At 37.0% G+C, this 15,723-nt stretch overlaps 1 protein-coding gene across 10 annotated transcripts in view; it reads left to right on the top strand.

The window, feature by feature from the left end:
- TASOR (transcription activation suppressor) overlaps window positions 1-15,723 on the top strand; it is a 52,632-nt gene that overhangs the window by 32,481 nt on the left and 4,428 nt on the right. For 4 of the 10 annotated variants that reach the window (XM_043587679.1, XM_043587685.1, XM_043587684.1 and 1 more), the window contains exons 15-21: window positions 2,843-3,249; window positions 4,525-4,666; window positions 5,934-5,993; window positions 9,301-10,235; window positions 12,305-12,427; window positions 13,209-13,368; window positions 14,151-14,259. In XM_043587679.1, coding sequence (XP_043443614.1) covers window positions 2,843-3,249; window positions 4,525-4,666; window positions 5,934-5,993; window positions 9,301-10,235; window positions 12,305-12,427; window positions 13,209-13,368; window positions 14,151-14,259 — 1,936 coding nt within the window. The remainder of the gene's footprint in view (window positions 1-2,842; window positions 3,250-4,524; window positions 4,667-5,933; window positions 5,994-9,300; window positions 10,236-12,304; window positions 12,428-13,208; window positions 13,369-14,150; window positions 14,260-15,723) is intronic. The other 6 variants (XM_043587682.1, XM_043587687.1, XM_043587683.1 and 3 more) reach the window with 3 other exon arrangements.

Raw genomic sequence — 15,723 nt, 5'->3', positions numbered from 1 at the left:
ATTCTTCTCTTCCTGCACATATGGTAGCCACTAGCCACGTGTTGTTATTTAAGTTTAAGTTGAAATGAAGTAAGAATTCATTTCATGCTTTATACTTGATATATTTCATCAGCCATACCACCATATTGAAATAGCACAGATAGAGGACATTTCCATCATTGCATAAAGTTTTTTTAGCCAGTGCTGTTGTTTTCAGTCTTTCAAGTGTTCTTTCTTCACTTGACCTGTGTTCTTTTTCTTTCCAACATTTTCATCTTATTCTTACCTTTGGCTGGCTTTCCTAGCATCTGTCACTCATTTCAGTATCATCTTCCAGTCTTAGCTTCTGTATTTGTCTTTCAAAGCTTTTTTTATAGGCTGGCATGTCCAGCCTGAATAACCATGATTCCCACTCTTTTTTCACATGTTCTTTGATTAGGGCTCATCTCTCTCCTCAGAATATGTCATGGTCAGCAGTTTACTTCTCTTTCTTTCTTCATGTATGAAGCATCTTTGATTTATCTCAAGCCTCATATCTTTGCTTGATCCCTCCTTAGCTTTTTGGCTCTTTTCCTTGACGGTTTTCATTTCCTTTAGCTTACGCTGTGCTGAACCTGTTGACATTTAGTGATCTGCACTCATACTGTTGACCTGTATCTTGAAAATTAAGTGCTTACTATGTGCCAGGTGCTTTACATTTATGGACTCATTTAGTTCTTGAGTGGTAGACATTATTATTCTTATTTTTCAGATGAGGAAACCATCTCAGAGAAGTTAAATAATTTCCCCTAAAGTTCATAGTTCACTAATCCATGTTTAATCCATAACTTACTTGTGACTGACTTTAAAACATTGTTCCTAAACTTGACTGTGTTTCCTAGCACTGAGCACATAATGGTCAAGATACTTAAATTTCAGTACTGTTTTAGCTGTTAATTGACTAATTTTGTTAAAAATGTAAAAAAAATAGTTGTGGGTGACAGGCTTTATCAATAATAAAATGGTGGGAAAGCCATGCTAATTATAATAACTTGAAGGAGAAGCAGGGCAGGGGAGAAGGGAGAAGAGATAGGTTAAACTGGAACAAGCGACAGTCAGACTTGTATTTCTAGGTGTTCCTCATTTGTGTTTCTTTTTAGTCATTTTGATTTTTTAATTTTTGATTTCCGAAAGTAGAGATTTAAAGGTTGGATTCTAACTTTTAAAATACCCTCACCTTGATTTGATGATGAATCTACTCATTTAATAAGAGGTAATCTCCTAACCTCCCTACCCTCTTTCACATTAACTTTTTGAGGTATGATTTATGTATAATGTACCCATTTAAGTGTACAGTTTAAAGATGAGTTTTGATAGCTATGTTACCACCACTCCAATATAGAGAACATTTCCATCACTCCCACATGTTGCCTTGTATTCCTTTGTAATCTCACCCCTCCCTACCACTGAAATGCTTTCTGTCTCTATATAATAGTTTTCCTACTTCTATAATTTTATAATTTCATATATTTAGAATCATACAGTATATACTATATTATTTCTAACTTTTTTTGTTTTTGGTACATTATATATACTATGGTACATTATATATACTCTGTCTGCCTAAATTGGAAATCATGACATCTACTCAGGCTTTACCCTCCTTCAGCATTAAAAGCATGGGACTTTTGAACATCTATTCCTTTTGCAGGCTTTAAATATAATGGTTGTGGGGTGCCTGGGTGGCGCAGTCGGTTAAGAGTCCGACTTCAGCCAGGTCACAATCTCACGGTCTGTGAGTTCGAGCCCCGCATCAGGCTCTGGGCTGATGGCTCAGAGCCTGGAGCCTGTTTCCGATTCTGTGTCTCCCTCTCTCTCTGCCCCTCCCCTGCTCATGCTCTGTCTCTCTCTGTCCCAAAAATAAATAAAAGTTGAAAAAAAAAATTTTTTTTTTTTTTAAATAAATATAATGGTTGTGCAGATTACCCAGATTTACATCTGCTTGGAACCATGTCTTAACATGTTTTCTCTCATACTGCTTTTTGTTCTTAGTGCAGGTTTGGTATAGATTTCTTCAGGATGATTTTGTAGCTTTGTTATGAAATTAAGTAATCTAGTCATTCAAAATAAGGTTTTAGATTATAAGAATATCAGTCATTATCTTAAAGACAAAATCTAGTAGGTATAGTCCTGGTTTGTTTTTTAGTAGATTTAAATGTAACCTGCATATCTTCCTAACATTTTGCAAAATTACAAGTATACAGATATTTTATATAGTTTTCAAGTCACTTGATAGACTTTGGGGTTTTGGTAATAGAGTTTAAGGTGAATACAGTACAGGTATTAATATATATTATTCATACTACCAGCATGTCTGAGCTCATTTCTCCATTGATACAGTTTTCTTTTTTTAAAAAAAATTTTTTTCAACGTTTTTATTTTATTTTTGGGACAGAGAGAGACAGAGCATGAACGGGGTAGGGGCAGAGAGAGAGGGAGACACAGAATCAGAAACAGGCTCCAGGCTCTGAGCCGTCAGCCCAGAGCCCGACGCGGGGCTCGAACTCACGGACCGCGAGATCGTGACCTGGCTGAAGTCGGACGCTTAACCGACTGCGCCACCCAGGCACCCCAATACAGTTTTCAAATTATGAAAATAAGCTTTCATTTATGGGAAATTTTAGTTTTGTGCAAAATTTTAGAACCTGTCATATCTGTAAAGAAAGGGATGGATATTCTTGTACAGTCTAAGCCAGTGGTTTGATTGAATTCCTGCCCACAAATGTCTTATGATAATTTTTAAATATACTTGATTTTTTTAATTTTTATGCTACCATTCCAAACTTAACTTTGAAAGATGGTTTTTCTTTCTCTTTCCCTTCAGAGTCTCTGCAGCCTATTGGCTCTCTTGGGCATGATGCTGATTTGAGACCTCAGCAGCAAGATACCTCTAACTCCGGTGTTGCTGACATCCATCGGCTGTTTAACTGGCTATCAGAAACACTAGCAAATGCACGTCATTCTGATGCATCCTTGACAGACACAGTCAACAAAGCCTTAGGATTGAACACTGATGATGCCTATGAAGAGTTGAGACAAAAGCATGAGTATGAGTTGAACTCTCCCGCAGATAAGAAAGAATATGAGCAGCCTACTTGTGCAAAAATTGAAAATGTGCATTTTAAGGGTACTCAGAGCCCATTGTTAGAAATTGATACATCATTGTTAAAGTATCCTGTTGCTGTTTCTACCAGTGAAGTAGGCACTGACCATAAACTACATTTGAAAGAAGTAAGCATATGTCTTTTGATTACCTTTGTTGCTTTTGTGAATGTGTGTCTGAAAGAGGATGTAGGTGTGTTTCAATGGGTTTTTTTTTCCCCTTTCAAAAAGAAATTACACATTTACAATGAAAGTATCCAGGATAGTATTTCTAAGTTATCCCTGTTACAGAGGGATAAATGTAGATGTAGTTGTTTTCCTTCCTGCTTAGAGAATTATGTATATAGGCTTATATATAAAGTTGAATCCTCAAAAGATTAGTTTTCTACTGGCAGTACCAGAATCCGAAAGTGAGGCAGATGAGGTGACCACAGCCTGTACATCAGTGTCACAAACAAGACTAGGTACTTTGTATTTTTCATGCAAATAGGAATGGAAAGTGAGTGTCCTTTAGGATTACCTCTGAAGTGACTCAGCATTGCTTGACAGGACATCCAGTTTGTTTATGATACAAGCTTAGAGAGTACTGATCTCTAGCTGAGAAGTAACCTTATCTCCTCCAAGAAGGGGTTGTATCTCTGGGGAATAATAATAATAGGATAGCACCATGTTCCTACTGGCTTATTTCTAATTTCCTCTTTCCTCCTGTATTTCTTCCCTGTCTTTGAATAAAAGTTGTATGCATGTCCCCAGGCTTTCTCCATGCAGTTTTAGGATATTTTTTTTTTAAGAGGAGGTTGATGGCAGGAGACCACTTGGGGAAGTATGTAACTTATGTAACTTAAATTCTTAACATTTCTTGACATATTTAATACTCTAAATCAGGTCAATGGCAGCATCAGCCCATTGCCTATTTTTGTAACTAAATTTTTTTGTGGAATACAGCCATGCTCATGTGCTTAGGTATTGCCTCTGGCTGCTTTTGCACTACAGTGGCAGAGCTGAGTATCTGGCCCACAAGGCTTAAAATATTTGGTGCTTTACCAAAAAAAGCTTACCAACCTCTGCTCTAAATCAACATCAAATTATGTTTTGAGGGAAAAAATTATGTTTAAATTTAAGACTAGAGAGTTACAACTTTGTCATGTTGATCTTACTCATTTGTAATGTTTAGATTGAAGCTTGTGGATTTGCTATTAAAAAATAGTTGTTTAGGGGCGCACTGCCTGGCTCAGTTGGTGGAGCATGCAACTCTTGATCTTGAGTTGCGAGTTCAAGCCCCACGTTGGGCGTGGAGCCTATTTTAAAAAAGAGAGAGAGAAAGAAAGAAAGAAAATAGTTGTTTATTCTTGACATAAAGATTAATTGAAAAGAAAGCTATTGAATGTGTACTCTAATTTTTAGGATCCAAATTTAATTAGCATGAATAATTTTGAAGATTGCAGTTTGTGTCCCACTGTTCCCATTGAACATGGATTCCGCAGACAATCTAAGTCAAATGATGTTGAAGAGACTGAAATACATTGGAAACTGATTCCAATTACAGGTAAGAACAAGTATACTGAGACTTAGGTTTGCTTGGTTTTACTTAGGGACCAGTTTCCTGATGGGTTTCATCTTTTCTAGATTCCATTCTTGGGTCACTAGGTGGTTCATCTTACTTGGCTCTGACATCTTGGTATCTTATTTTGAACAATGTAATTGTTCATTATTGAGTGTTGCTGTTTTTGGTCAGTATCAGCAAGTATGTGCAAAACAGCCTATAAAATCAGAAGGATTTAAAACATACTTACTCTTCCTGTGGAGTTGTTAGCATGCAGACTTCCAAATGAAAATTGTTGACAGAAATGGAGTTTCTGATAAGGTGAGCTAGTGACAGAGATGAAATGATGGTCTTTGGGGTAGCGGATTAAATACTATCTTCTCAAATTATTAGAGCAGACTTCACTGTAACAAGCTATCATCTGAGAAGTGGGCATGTTGAGGTTCATCTATTTGAAAGAAATTTCTTAATATTAGATTATCCTAGAGAAATTAGGTCATTGTAGAGAATGGCCTAAAATTATCAAATGCAAAAATCCCTAGAAAGCTTATTGAACCATGTAGGTTAGCAAATGTTGAAAGATCATTTTGCAGTATTCTAATTTCTCTGTGCAAACACATACATATATACACACATATATACATACTCTTAATATTCCAAGTTCTTACTCATCTTTGTAAGCTAAGCATTTTTGGAAATATTCCCAGGGCACATCGTTTCCATTCCTAGACCTTTATATAAACTTTAAAAAGAAAAAACAAATAACTTTTTGCTAAAAAGTCAGTAGACTGGCTTGTGACCCAGAAGCTACTAAGGCCTCCAAGGCCTCTGAGAAGAATTTCTAAAACTTGATGAGTTTCCATGGGCTTTAGCACATTCTCTACTTAGTACCTTACCAGAGGGGGCAAGAGCCTCAGGAGTGATGGTAGAGAGGTAGCTGATACTTAGGAGCTGGAGACATCGGCTTGAGTAGGAGGAACAATAAGAAAGTAGGCAGTTCAAGATGATTATCCTAACCATTCCTCGTTTAGGCACCTTCATAGTTGATGTTCAGAGCTATTTGAAGGCACAGCATCTAGGTGTTGATATTCTATCATCACCTGAACGGAAAGGGAAACAACTTGCTATTTCTGAATGACCCTTCTGGATTATTTTAGGCAAAAGGTGGAATACTTGGATTTGTTAGCATTTGGGGTTGTCTGAAAGGTGCTTAATAGGTATCACCAATATCTGAAGAGAGTCTACAAATCTAATGGATGCTTTCCCTCAGGAGGGAATGCAAGAAGCCCAGAAGACCAGCTGGGGAAACATGGTGAGAAACAAACACCAGGTGAGAAGGCTCCCTTTGCTTTTCTTCCCAATGTGCCCTTCTTCAGAACTGCTACTTGCATTTCTGGTTCTCCATCAATAGGGCATCATATTAAGTTCTGTTAATGACAGAAAATTTGGATAATCTCATATTTGCATTTAAATCATTTGATTTGTATCAAAGAAGTCACTGAATCATTCTTAGAGGTTAAGTTTTCTTCGCCTATAGTGTGATTCTATCTGATATGATGACTTCAGAAGACTGGAATATTTTTCTTAATCTGTTCCTGCAGAATATCCTATGAGAAGCAGTCTTCAAGTTTCTTTAAGACCATTTAAGGCCTTTTACTAGGATTAAGGCCATTTATCTTTTAGGTACATTATTCCTAATCTTGGATTTTTTGACCCAGTTCTTCTTCTAATTATTTAAATAAGACAGTGTAATTAAGAGATTAGGAAACTTTGGGATTCCAGAAACAATTACAGATGTTGCTGATTAGCTAGTTGCCATTGGTTCCTAGAAGACCTATTCTTTTGTCTGAAATCAGTCAATTGAACATCTCTGCAGATGGGCATAGGCATTGTTTTCTTGCTTTGAGTTTGGTGGTCAGACTTTTTTGTTTCCATTTCGTTGTGTCTTACTCTTTCAGAAATCTTCAGTGGTGGTTTGTTTTTTTGTTTTTGTTTTTTCTTAATTTTGAAGAAAAGCCAAGTGACTTTTAATTTTAGTAGATCTTTATGGTTTTCCTCTCTTTGGGGATTAGAAAAAGATTGAATAGTTTTCTTCAAGGACGTCTTTGTCCTAGGAAAAGATGACCCCAAAAAGCAAAACAGGAATAACAGATCTATGACATAAAGTGCATAAATCTTTAGTGCACAGCTCGATGGATTTTTACATGTGCATACACTTATGTTACCTCTATCCAAATTGAGATGTAGACCATTTCCAGCACCCCAGGTTTTCTTTTGTATGCTTCCAGTCAGCACTCTCCCTGACCCAACAGTAATCACTAATCCGATTTCTTTCACAGTAGATTATTTTTACCTGTTCTTAATTAAGGTAAATGGAACCTACACATGTCCTGTTTTGTTTTTGGCTCTTTCACTCAACATTATGTCTGGAATTCATCTATTTTCTATCTGTCAGTAATTCTTTCTTATTAGAAGCAGCAGGGCATCTTGTTTATGCTTCACCATGCTCCCTCAGCATCTGCAGTCCTCTTATTTGGCATACCCATCTTTATATTTTGTGTTTAATAGTGTAAATACCTGAATGATGCTGCCTTTAGAGAACTCACTACTCACACTTAAATCCTGCATTGCTTGAATGTCAGTAGAAAACATGCATTATTCTTGATATCTGTGTGTTTTTCTTTTAAATCATTTACTGATGAAGACATTTTTTAAAATAATAAAGTCAGTGTTAGTAATTAGAATCATATAGGGGAAATTTGTGCAAAATAGAATTAGGTGATGATAATTTGCATTTTTAAGCAGGGTTTGTTTAGAGGGTTTTTTTTCTTAATATTTATTTTTGAGGGGGGTGTGAGCACATGTGCACAGAGGAGGGGCAGAGAGGGAGGGAGACAGTATCTGAAGCAAGCTCCGTGCTGACAGCAGAGAGCCTGATGTGGGGCTTGAACTCATGAACCACAAGATCATGACCTGAGCCAAGGTTGGATGCTTAAACTGACCGAGCCACTAAGGGGACCCTAGAGTTGTTGTTGTTGTTGTTGTTGTTGTTGTTGTTGTTGTTGTTTTAAGGTTTATTTATTTATTTTTGAGAGAGAGCATGCATAAGCAGGGGAGGGGCAGAGAGAGAGGGAGGGAGACACAGAACCTAAAGCAGGCTCCAGGCTCTGAGCTGTCAGCACAGAAGCTGAACAGCTTGAAGCTTGTGCTTCACAGCACAAGCACGTGAAGCTTGAACCCACGAACTGCGAGATCGTGACCTGCTCCAAAGTCAGACGCTTAACCAACTGAGCTACCCAGGCGCCCCTAAAGCTCTGTTCCACTTTAGAAAAAAATTTCTTTTATCCATAGCCCTTCAAGTATAAGCTTATTGGTTTGAACTACAGCTGTACATTTTGGGAAGCAGGTTATTTCACTTGAAATAATCAGAAATTTAAAAATTATAGGTAGTCTTCTGCAACCCATTTGTTATGTAAGATAGAATTTAAAATGTATTTTGTGTGTGTACTAAACCCCATGTTGCAATTTTAAGAAGGATGTTTTGTATTCCTGAGTTATTTTATGGAACTTGAATTTTCTGGTTTCCAGTTCATATAGTTTTCTTATCTTGGTGCATTGGTTATTTTGTTCCCCTTCTACCTATAGACCTGTTGTGGTCTTGCTGACAGGTGTCTGTGCAGTAGTTAATGGGTGGAGTGGCTCATGGTAAATACCAAGATTGGTGGAAAAATGTCACAAGCTGACAGCTGCTGATGCTGTTAAAGCCCTTAGAAAAGTGTGAATATGAGGAAACCCAAACTGAATGTGTGTGGAGAGGGCATGCAGCCACACCTAGGTGCAAACTTGAATAGGGAATTCACTATATCTTTAAAGTACCGTGGTTTTGAAGACTATACTTGTGCCTGCACTTCTTCGTATGGAGGTACCATTTTGTAGACTACAACAGCAATTTGTTGGGGAATATTTGCTAAGATCTAAGAAAATTAAAAATAAAATTGTATAATACCATCTAGGCAAAGATTTTTTCTTTTCCTAAAAATATTATTACTATAAATTGCCGTTAAACATATTTTCCCCTTTTAAAAAAGGACTTAGGGTGTCTGTTTTGAACTGTAGTTTTAAAACCATATTGTGTTTTGAATTTAGAATTTCTGGGGAAAAAAGTATAATCTGTGGATTGCGCTGGTTGTCAAAAGTCAGAGTTATGGTTCCATTAAAATCAGTAGTTAGCTGAATGACCTCTTCATCTCAAGAGTGTAACTGTTAATGCAGATATGAAATATGTCCTCTTCCATATTCTTGAGCCTTTCTTTTCCTGATCTGAGAAGCAGAAATAAGCAAATGACTTAATTTGTATTGTTGCCAGTTCCAAATTGGCATTTGTTCAAACACTTCAAAAGGAATCAAGGAAAATAACATCCAAACTTGTTACTCTAGCTACCTAAATCCAAAAACCAGCCATAGATAGGGCACTTAGAAAATAGGGTTCACATCATTATTTGAGATTCTTATTCTACCTTCCAGTATGTAATTAATTCTAAGTATATGCTTTGATCTGACATTCCTATTTATGAGTTTGTGTTTTCAGGTGTTATTTTTTTGGATTGCTGTTACAATAATGAACTCTTCCTATATAGGTATGAAATCACCAGAAGAACAACTGGTGTGTCTGCCACCACAGGAGGCCTTTCCTAACGACCCCCGGGTAATAAGTAGACAGAGAAGTTCTGATTACCAGTTTCCATCCTCTCCATTTACAGACACACTAAAGGGCACCACTGAGGATGACGTGTTGACAGGTCAGGTGGTGACAGTGGAGGAGCAGTGTGTGCCAGCAGCAGAGCCACCAACAATGAGTGAAACCACAGAGAGGACAGTGTTAGGAGAGTACAGTCTCTTTTCTAGGAAGATAGAAGAGATTTTGAAGCAAAAGAATGTTTCATATGTCAGTAGAATTTCCACACCTATTTTTTCAACACAAGAGAAGATGAAACGGCTTTCTGAGTTCATATATTCTAAGACTTCCAAAGCTGGTGTACAGGAGTTTGTAGATGGCTTGCATGAGAAACTAAATACTATTATTATCAAAGCATCAGCCAAGGGTGGGAATTTGCCACCAGTCAGTCCTAATGATTCTGGTACTAAGATAGCACTGAATCCTCTGGGAAAGCCCGTCATCCCAATTTCCTCAAGTGACTTCAACAATAAACAGCTCCTTGAGCCACTTTGTAGTGATCCTTTGAAAGACACCAACTCCAGTGAGCAGCATTCCTCTTCATCTTTGGGTTTAACCGAAGTAGAAGTGAACCAGCCACACCATGCCACAGAGCTAATGGTGACTTCTGACCATACTGTACCTGGTGATATTGTACGGGAACCAGTAGAAAAAGAAACAACAAAATCGCCCAGTGATGTAAACATTTCTGCCCAACCAGCTCTTTCAAATTTTATAAGCCAGTTAGAACCTGAAGTATTTAACAGTTTGGTTAAAATCATGAAAGATGTCCAGAAAAATACTGTGAAATTTTATATTCATGAAGAAGAAGAGAGTGTGCTCTGTAAAGAAATAAAGGTAACTAAATGAGAAGGTAATAGTAATGCTATATAAACTTGTCTTGTGTCTAATGTCTATAAAATGATTTTTTTTTGTTTTTAAATGTTGATGATATACTTTCTTACGTAATTTAATACAGACTGAAATAAACTAGTAAGTTCAATTAAATTTAGAACCTGTGATCTAAGTATCTTAGGATTAACATCTTGTTTTATTAGGTGGTATTGAAGACCATTTGTATGCACACTGCAAATACCTTTAAACTCTTGATTCAGAGATTTTAAATGCTTTGTACTTGGGTTTTTAATGAAGGGGAGGGAAAGATACAGAGAAGTAGAGGAAGCTATCAGTGTTTACCTCTTATGGGTTTTTTATCAATCAGATAGAAAAAACTGTCCAGGGATGACCTAATCATGATATATGTGATCTTTTGGCATTTTCTTGATACCCTGGTCATGTCAGGATTCCTTATAGCCTTTTTGATCAAAAAACATGATGATCATGAAAGATTCCTCACTGCAAGGTGTATTTTTTTTCTACTGAAGCTACAGAGTAAGACTAGTGTTTCAAGTATGTGATTTTTAAAAACACTTGCGTGTGTCTGTGCAGATGCATAAGTATGTAACATTTGTAACGATAGGTAAATTATAACACAGTAACAATTATATCAGTGTTTTCATATTAACAATTAGCATTCACTAAATTACAGGATTTCAATTCCTTAAGGGAATACCATAGGTTTTAAAATAAATGCCTCCTCCCATTTATGGAATTTACTTACCATGATGAGTTTCTGTTTGTTTTGTTAGAGGAAGCAGAAAGGACTATAAATAAGGGCCTTGTAGCCTACAGTGGCCCAGAAACTCTGTGCTCTGTGCTGCTGACATGTCCTGAGCCTTTGTCAGTTTGGGGATCTCTTTGATGTCAGCATGTTTCATGTAGTGCAGCCATAAGAACATGAAGGGCATGGAAATGAAGAGGGAGGAAGAGCGCTCAGTGTGATTTCTTGGAAAGATGAGATCAGACTGTTCAACCATCTTACCTAAAATGAACTTGCTTTTAAAACTTCTTACTGTAAAAAGACCAAAAATTATACACTGGTCTGTCAGCAATTTACTTTTTCATTACCTGACTGTAAGCTGTTTTGAGATCTGCCCAGAAGCTTTAATTATCTAATAATACAGAAGACGCTGCTTTATTTAATTTAGGGCTACATAGAAACATCCTCTTTGGGGGTGACACTTGTAGACCGTTCTTAACAGAGCAGTAGACTGGTTGTGAGGCAAGCTGGGTTTAGATTTAATGGCTATCTAACCAGCCTTGCCAATCTTGAGAAAATTAATCTGCTCCTGTATCTGTGAAAAGAGGAATGTGACCTCTAGGACCCTGCAGTTTACCTCAGACTTCAGGATTCCACCAGCAAGCAAAGAGCAAAGGAAATTGCCTGTACTACCACCATGTGTCCTTTGAAAGGTAGTACCATGTCACCAACATGGAGGGAGGTATTAATTAGATGGGAGGGTCTATTTCGGCTGAAGGTATAAACTTGACAGACATGGCTAACTAGTATGTGAATGCCATTGTATACGCTGAAGCTCTGTATGAATGACTTTGGGACTGCTGTGAATTAAATGAGCTACAATAAGAAAAGTGCTTTATAACTAAAGGAGTATACTGGCAACCTTGCTGCAAATAGCCAAGGGCTTGCCTTAAATGGAGTGGAAAATGGGAGTGAGGGAGTGGTTGATGATTGGACTCTGGGTTGCCCAGAATAAGTAATGGAACTGGATTAAGAACCTGGCTAACCACTGTTCTTATGGTTCTTTCTATTACCCACCATTGACATTTACTTAGTTTTCACTGCATAGCATTGTAACATTGTGACTGGCCACTTAAATTCTGAGCTATAGGTTGTTCTATAAGAAGAGTGGACTTGATCTCTAGGGTCCCTAGAGTATAAGGTCATCATTGCTAGTGTTCGAACAGTAGTTACACTTGCCAGTTTATCTTGCATTTGTAGTGTTAAATGGATATTTGCAAAAAAAAAAAAAACTTCTTAATGTTGATTTAGTTTTTTTCTTTAACAGGAATATCTTATCAAATTAGGCAATACAGAATGTCATCCAGAACAGTTTTTGGAAAGAAGATCAAAATTAGATAAACTATTGATTATTATTCAGAATGAAGACATTGCAGGCTTCATTCACAAGGTAGAATATTAAGTCAAATTCACTATTATTTTGGCTATAAAAACTCCCTTATTTTAAAATCTTACTGCCTTTGAGACTAAAGCTCTTTGTTTTTAAAATATCCTTGTAAGGTCTGAAAAGAGAGAAAACTTCAAGGTTGGTAGATTTAGGGCTTGAGACCTAAATGATACTTCTGTGAATCAGTTTGTGATCAAGTTTGTACCTTTGCAAAATTTTAAATTGCGGCATGTCCCATACCCTCCCTGTCACTCATCAAGACTAGGAATACTGACTCCTTGAATGTCAGTGGGTCTGTTCACTCTCTTTACATTGTCATTTTCATTCGTATGTCCCAGGTAAAACCTGTTTGTACCCTTTCTCTGCCACATCATTTCCCCTTTCCGTTGCATTTGGAGGAACCCCACCCAGTCTTCTGAGCTTGTCTCAAGTCCTACTGCCCTTTGAAGGCTTTCCTGACTGTTCCAGTACCATAGGCTCTTGCCCTCTGAATTCTGCCTGCACTCACAAGGCCAGACAGGTTGGCCTATATCATTGTTTCCAAGTCCGTTTGTAGGTACCTTTTCTTTAGAGCATTCTGTTTATGGTATTCACCGAGTACATAAATGTTGATTTATGTATTTGAACATGTTGGGAATATTATTTTTGTGCTTGGCTTTCCAGAAGCAACACACTAATATAGATGAGCTGTAGTGCATTTTGTTAGACTTTTCCTATAGGTCACTTCACACTTGAGTCTTAACCATTTCATTCTTTATTTGTTTTTGTTTTGGGATTTAAATAGGTACCTGGCTTGGTGACTTTAAAGAAGCTCCCTTGTGTTAGTTTTGCTGGTGTTGATAGTCTGGATGATGTTAAAAATCATACATACAATGAATTATTTGTATCTGGAGGTTTTATCGTGTCTGATGAATCCATTCTAAATCCAGAAGTTATCACAATTGGTAAGATTTGTGCATTCTTTCGAGTATGAACTTCTGTCTTTTCTAGGTTTTTCTGATTAATGACTCATGGTTTTGTGTTTTGTTTTTAAAGTTTATTTATTTTGAGAGAGCTAGAGCGCATACGAGCAGTGGAGAGGCAGAGGGAGAGAGAGAATGAGAATGAATATCCCAAGCAGGCTCCACATGTCAGTGCAGAGCCCGACGCAGGGCTCTATCCCACAAACTGAGATCATGACCTAAGCTGAAACCAAGAGTCAGACATTTAACTGACTGAGCGACCCAGGCACCTCAGTGACTCATGCTTTTTAAATGTATTGTCCATTCTGCCAATCACAGATAACTAATACATTTTCATCGTTTTCTTGAGGTTTTATTGCCTCAAATTTCTTTACTCTTCTCTTAGTCTTTGCAAATAATTTCCTCTAAATCTGGTATAAAGCAAGGCTACCTGCTCCTACTGCATTTGTATCACTTCTGCTTTGTTATTGTTATCATCCTGTTCTTTTTTTTTTTTTTATGTAGATGTTCTTAAATCTAAGAGTATGTATAGATCTGTCTCCCTCAGAGGGAAAAAAGTGGGGGGCAACACTACATAGGAAAGTAGACATTTATGGAAACCAATTTGACAATAAATTTCATATATTTTAAAAAAAAACAAAGTAAAATAAAAAAAAAGGAAAGTAGACATTTCTGTATAATATCAACAAAAATTTCTTCCATAATTCAGTTGTGGATTGACTATTATTTATTGAATTTAAGGTGAACTTTGTTATCTCTAACAGAAAACCTTAAAAATTTTTTGACATTCCTCGAAGAACTTAGTACTCCGGAAGGAAAATGGCAATGGAAAGTCCACTGTAAATTTCAGAAAAAACTAAAGGAATTGGGCAGGTAAGATTTGAAAAATAACTGTATAATGGTTGCTGATTTAAAATTTTATTTTTCTGTGTTTATAGATTATCATTGATGCTGCTCAGTTTTCACAGGTATCTTTAGCCAGCCATAAGGGAATGTAGATATAATTCTAGCCTATTTGGAAGTAGTATTCTTATTTAGGTAGAGTTTTTCTTAAGTTGAAGTTCTAGTTTCTAGTTATGTATATAGGTAAAATGGTTTTCATCTTTGCCAGTTGGGGATTTAGAATAATCAAGAGGGAATAGTCTGGGTTTTTTTTTTTTTGTTTGTTTTTTTAACCAAACTGTATATGCCAACTAGGTCAGACTCTTTCCCAACTGAGGACTAATTTAGGCAGCTAATCTAGTGACGCGCATACATACTGAGACAAGGATTGATCCCGACATAAGGGGATTTGTGATTAGGACATTTATTTATGGAAATAGGTGATTTCTAGCATACCCAGTGGTCCTTAGAACACTAGTCAGCTTGAGAGGCTTCACAAATGATAGAGGAGTTTTGGATACTGTATCTTCCTACTAGAGAGTCCATATAGTATATTTACATAATTAGGGATCTGAGAGACTAAGACTTCTGTTCTACAGGGGTGCTTGCGTGGCTCATTCGGTGAATTGTCCGACTCTTGATATTGGCTCAGGTTGTGATCTAAACGGTTGTGAGATGGAACCCCATGTCTGGTTCCTCGCTGAGTGCGGAACCTGCTTGGGATTCTGTCTGCCCCTCCCCCACTCACACTTTTTCTCTCAAAATTAAAAAAAAAAACCTACATTTTGTCAGCCAGCATTTCTGAAACAGACTACAAAACACTTTTTTTTTATACCCTAATACCTTCTAATCCCATGGTACACTTAAGAAGGAAATTCAGGCTTCAATAACTGAAAAGTAACTTTTTGTAGTAATTCACTCTTTTGAAACTTGTTTTATCTTCAAATCATGTGAAATAGGCATCAGTAAAGCCTTACTTTTGTATACCAGATAACAGTGAGGCCCACAGGTGTAACTCTGGTACAAAGTTAGTACCTTTATCTTCCTGACAGTAGTCAGTAATTTCTACCACTTGTTGCCTTGTGCTTGGAGGTGTAGAAACAGCTTAGAGCCATGTATTTTTTTGAAGGAGATATTTATATATATTTTTTGTCCTTCTGTGTCCTTCATTCAAGTTCTAAATTAGTAAAGTTAAAGGGAACTGTTGTTTTTTATTAAGTAAAACAACTGAGATTTTTTAGCCTAAGCTGAATAGCCGGCTCTCAGGCTATTACACCCATATGAAGCCCCTGGACTTACATGTAGGTTGCACAATTCCTGCTCCCTTCTCTTCCCTAGGAGAAACCCATTCACTAGGCACTGAACTAAGCAGTGCAGTTGTCATTAGTTGCCTCAATTGAGAAATTATGGTTTTAATTTGAAGCAAAAATTTCCATACTGTAGAAATGCAGATCC

This window comes from Prionailurus bengalensis, chromosome A2, assembly GCF_016509475.1.
Source record: "Prionailurus bengalensis isolate Pbe53 chromosome A2, Fcat_Pben_1.1_paternal_pri, whole genome shotgun sequence".
Classification (NCBI taxonomy): Eukaryota; Metazoa; Chordata; class Mammalia; order Carnivora; family Felidae; genus Prionailurus; species Prionailurus bengalensis.
This window is presented reverse-complemented; position numbering and strand designations above follow the sequence as displayed.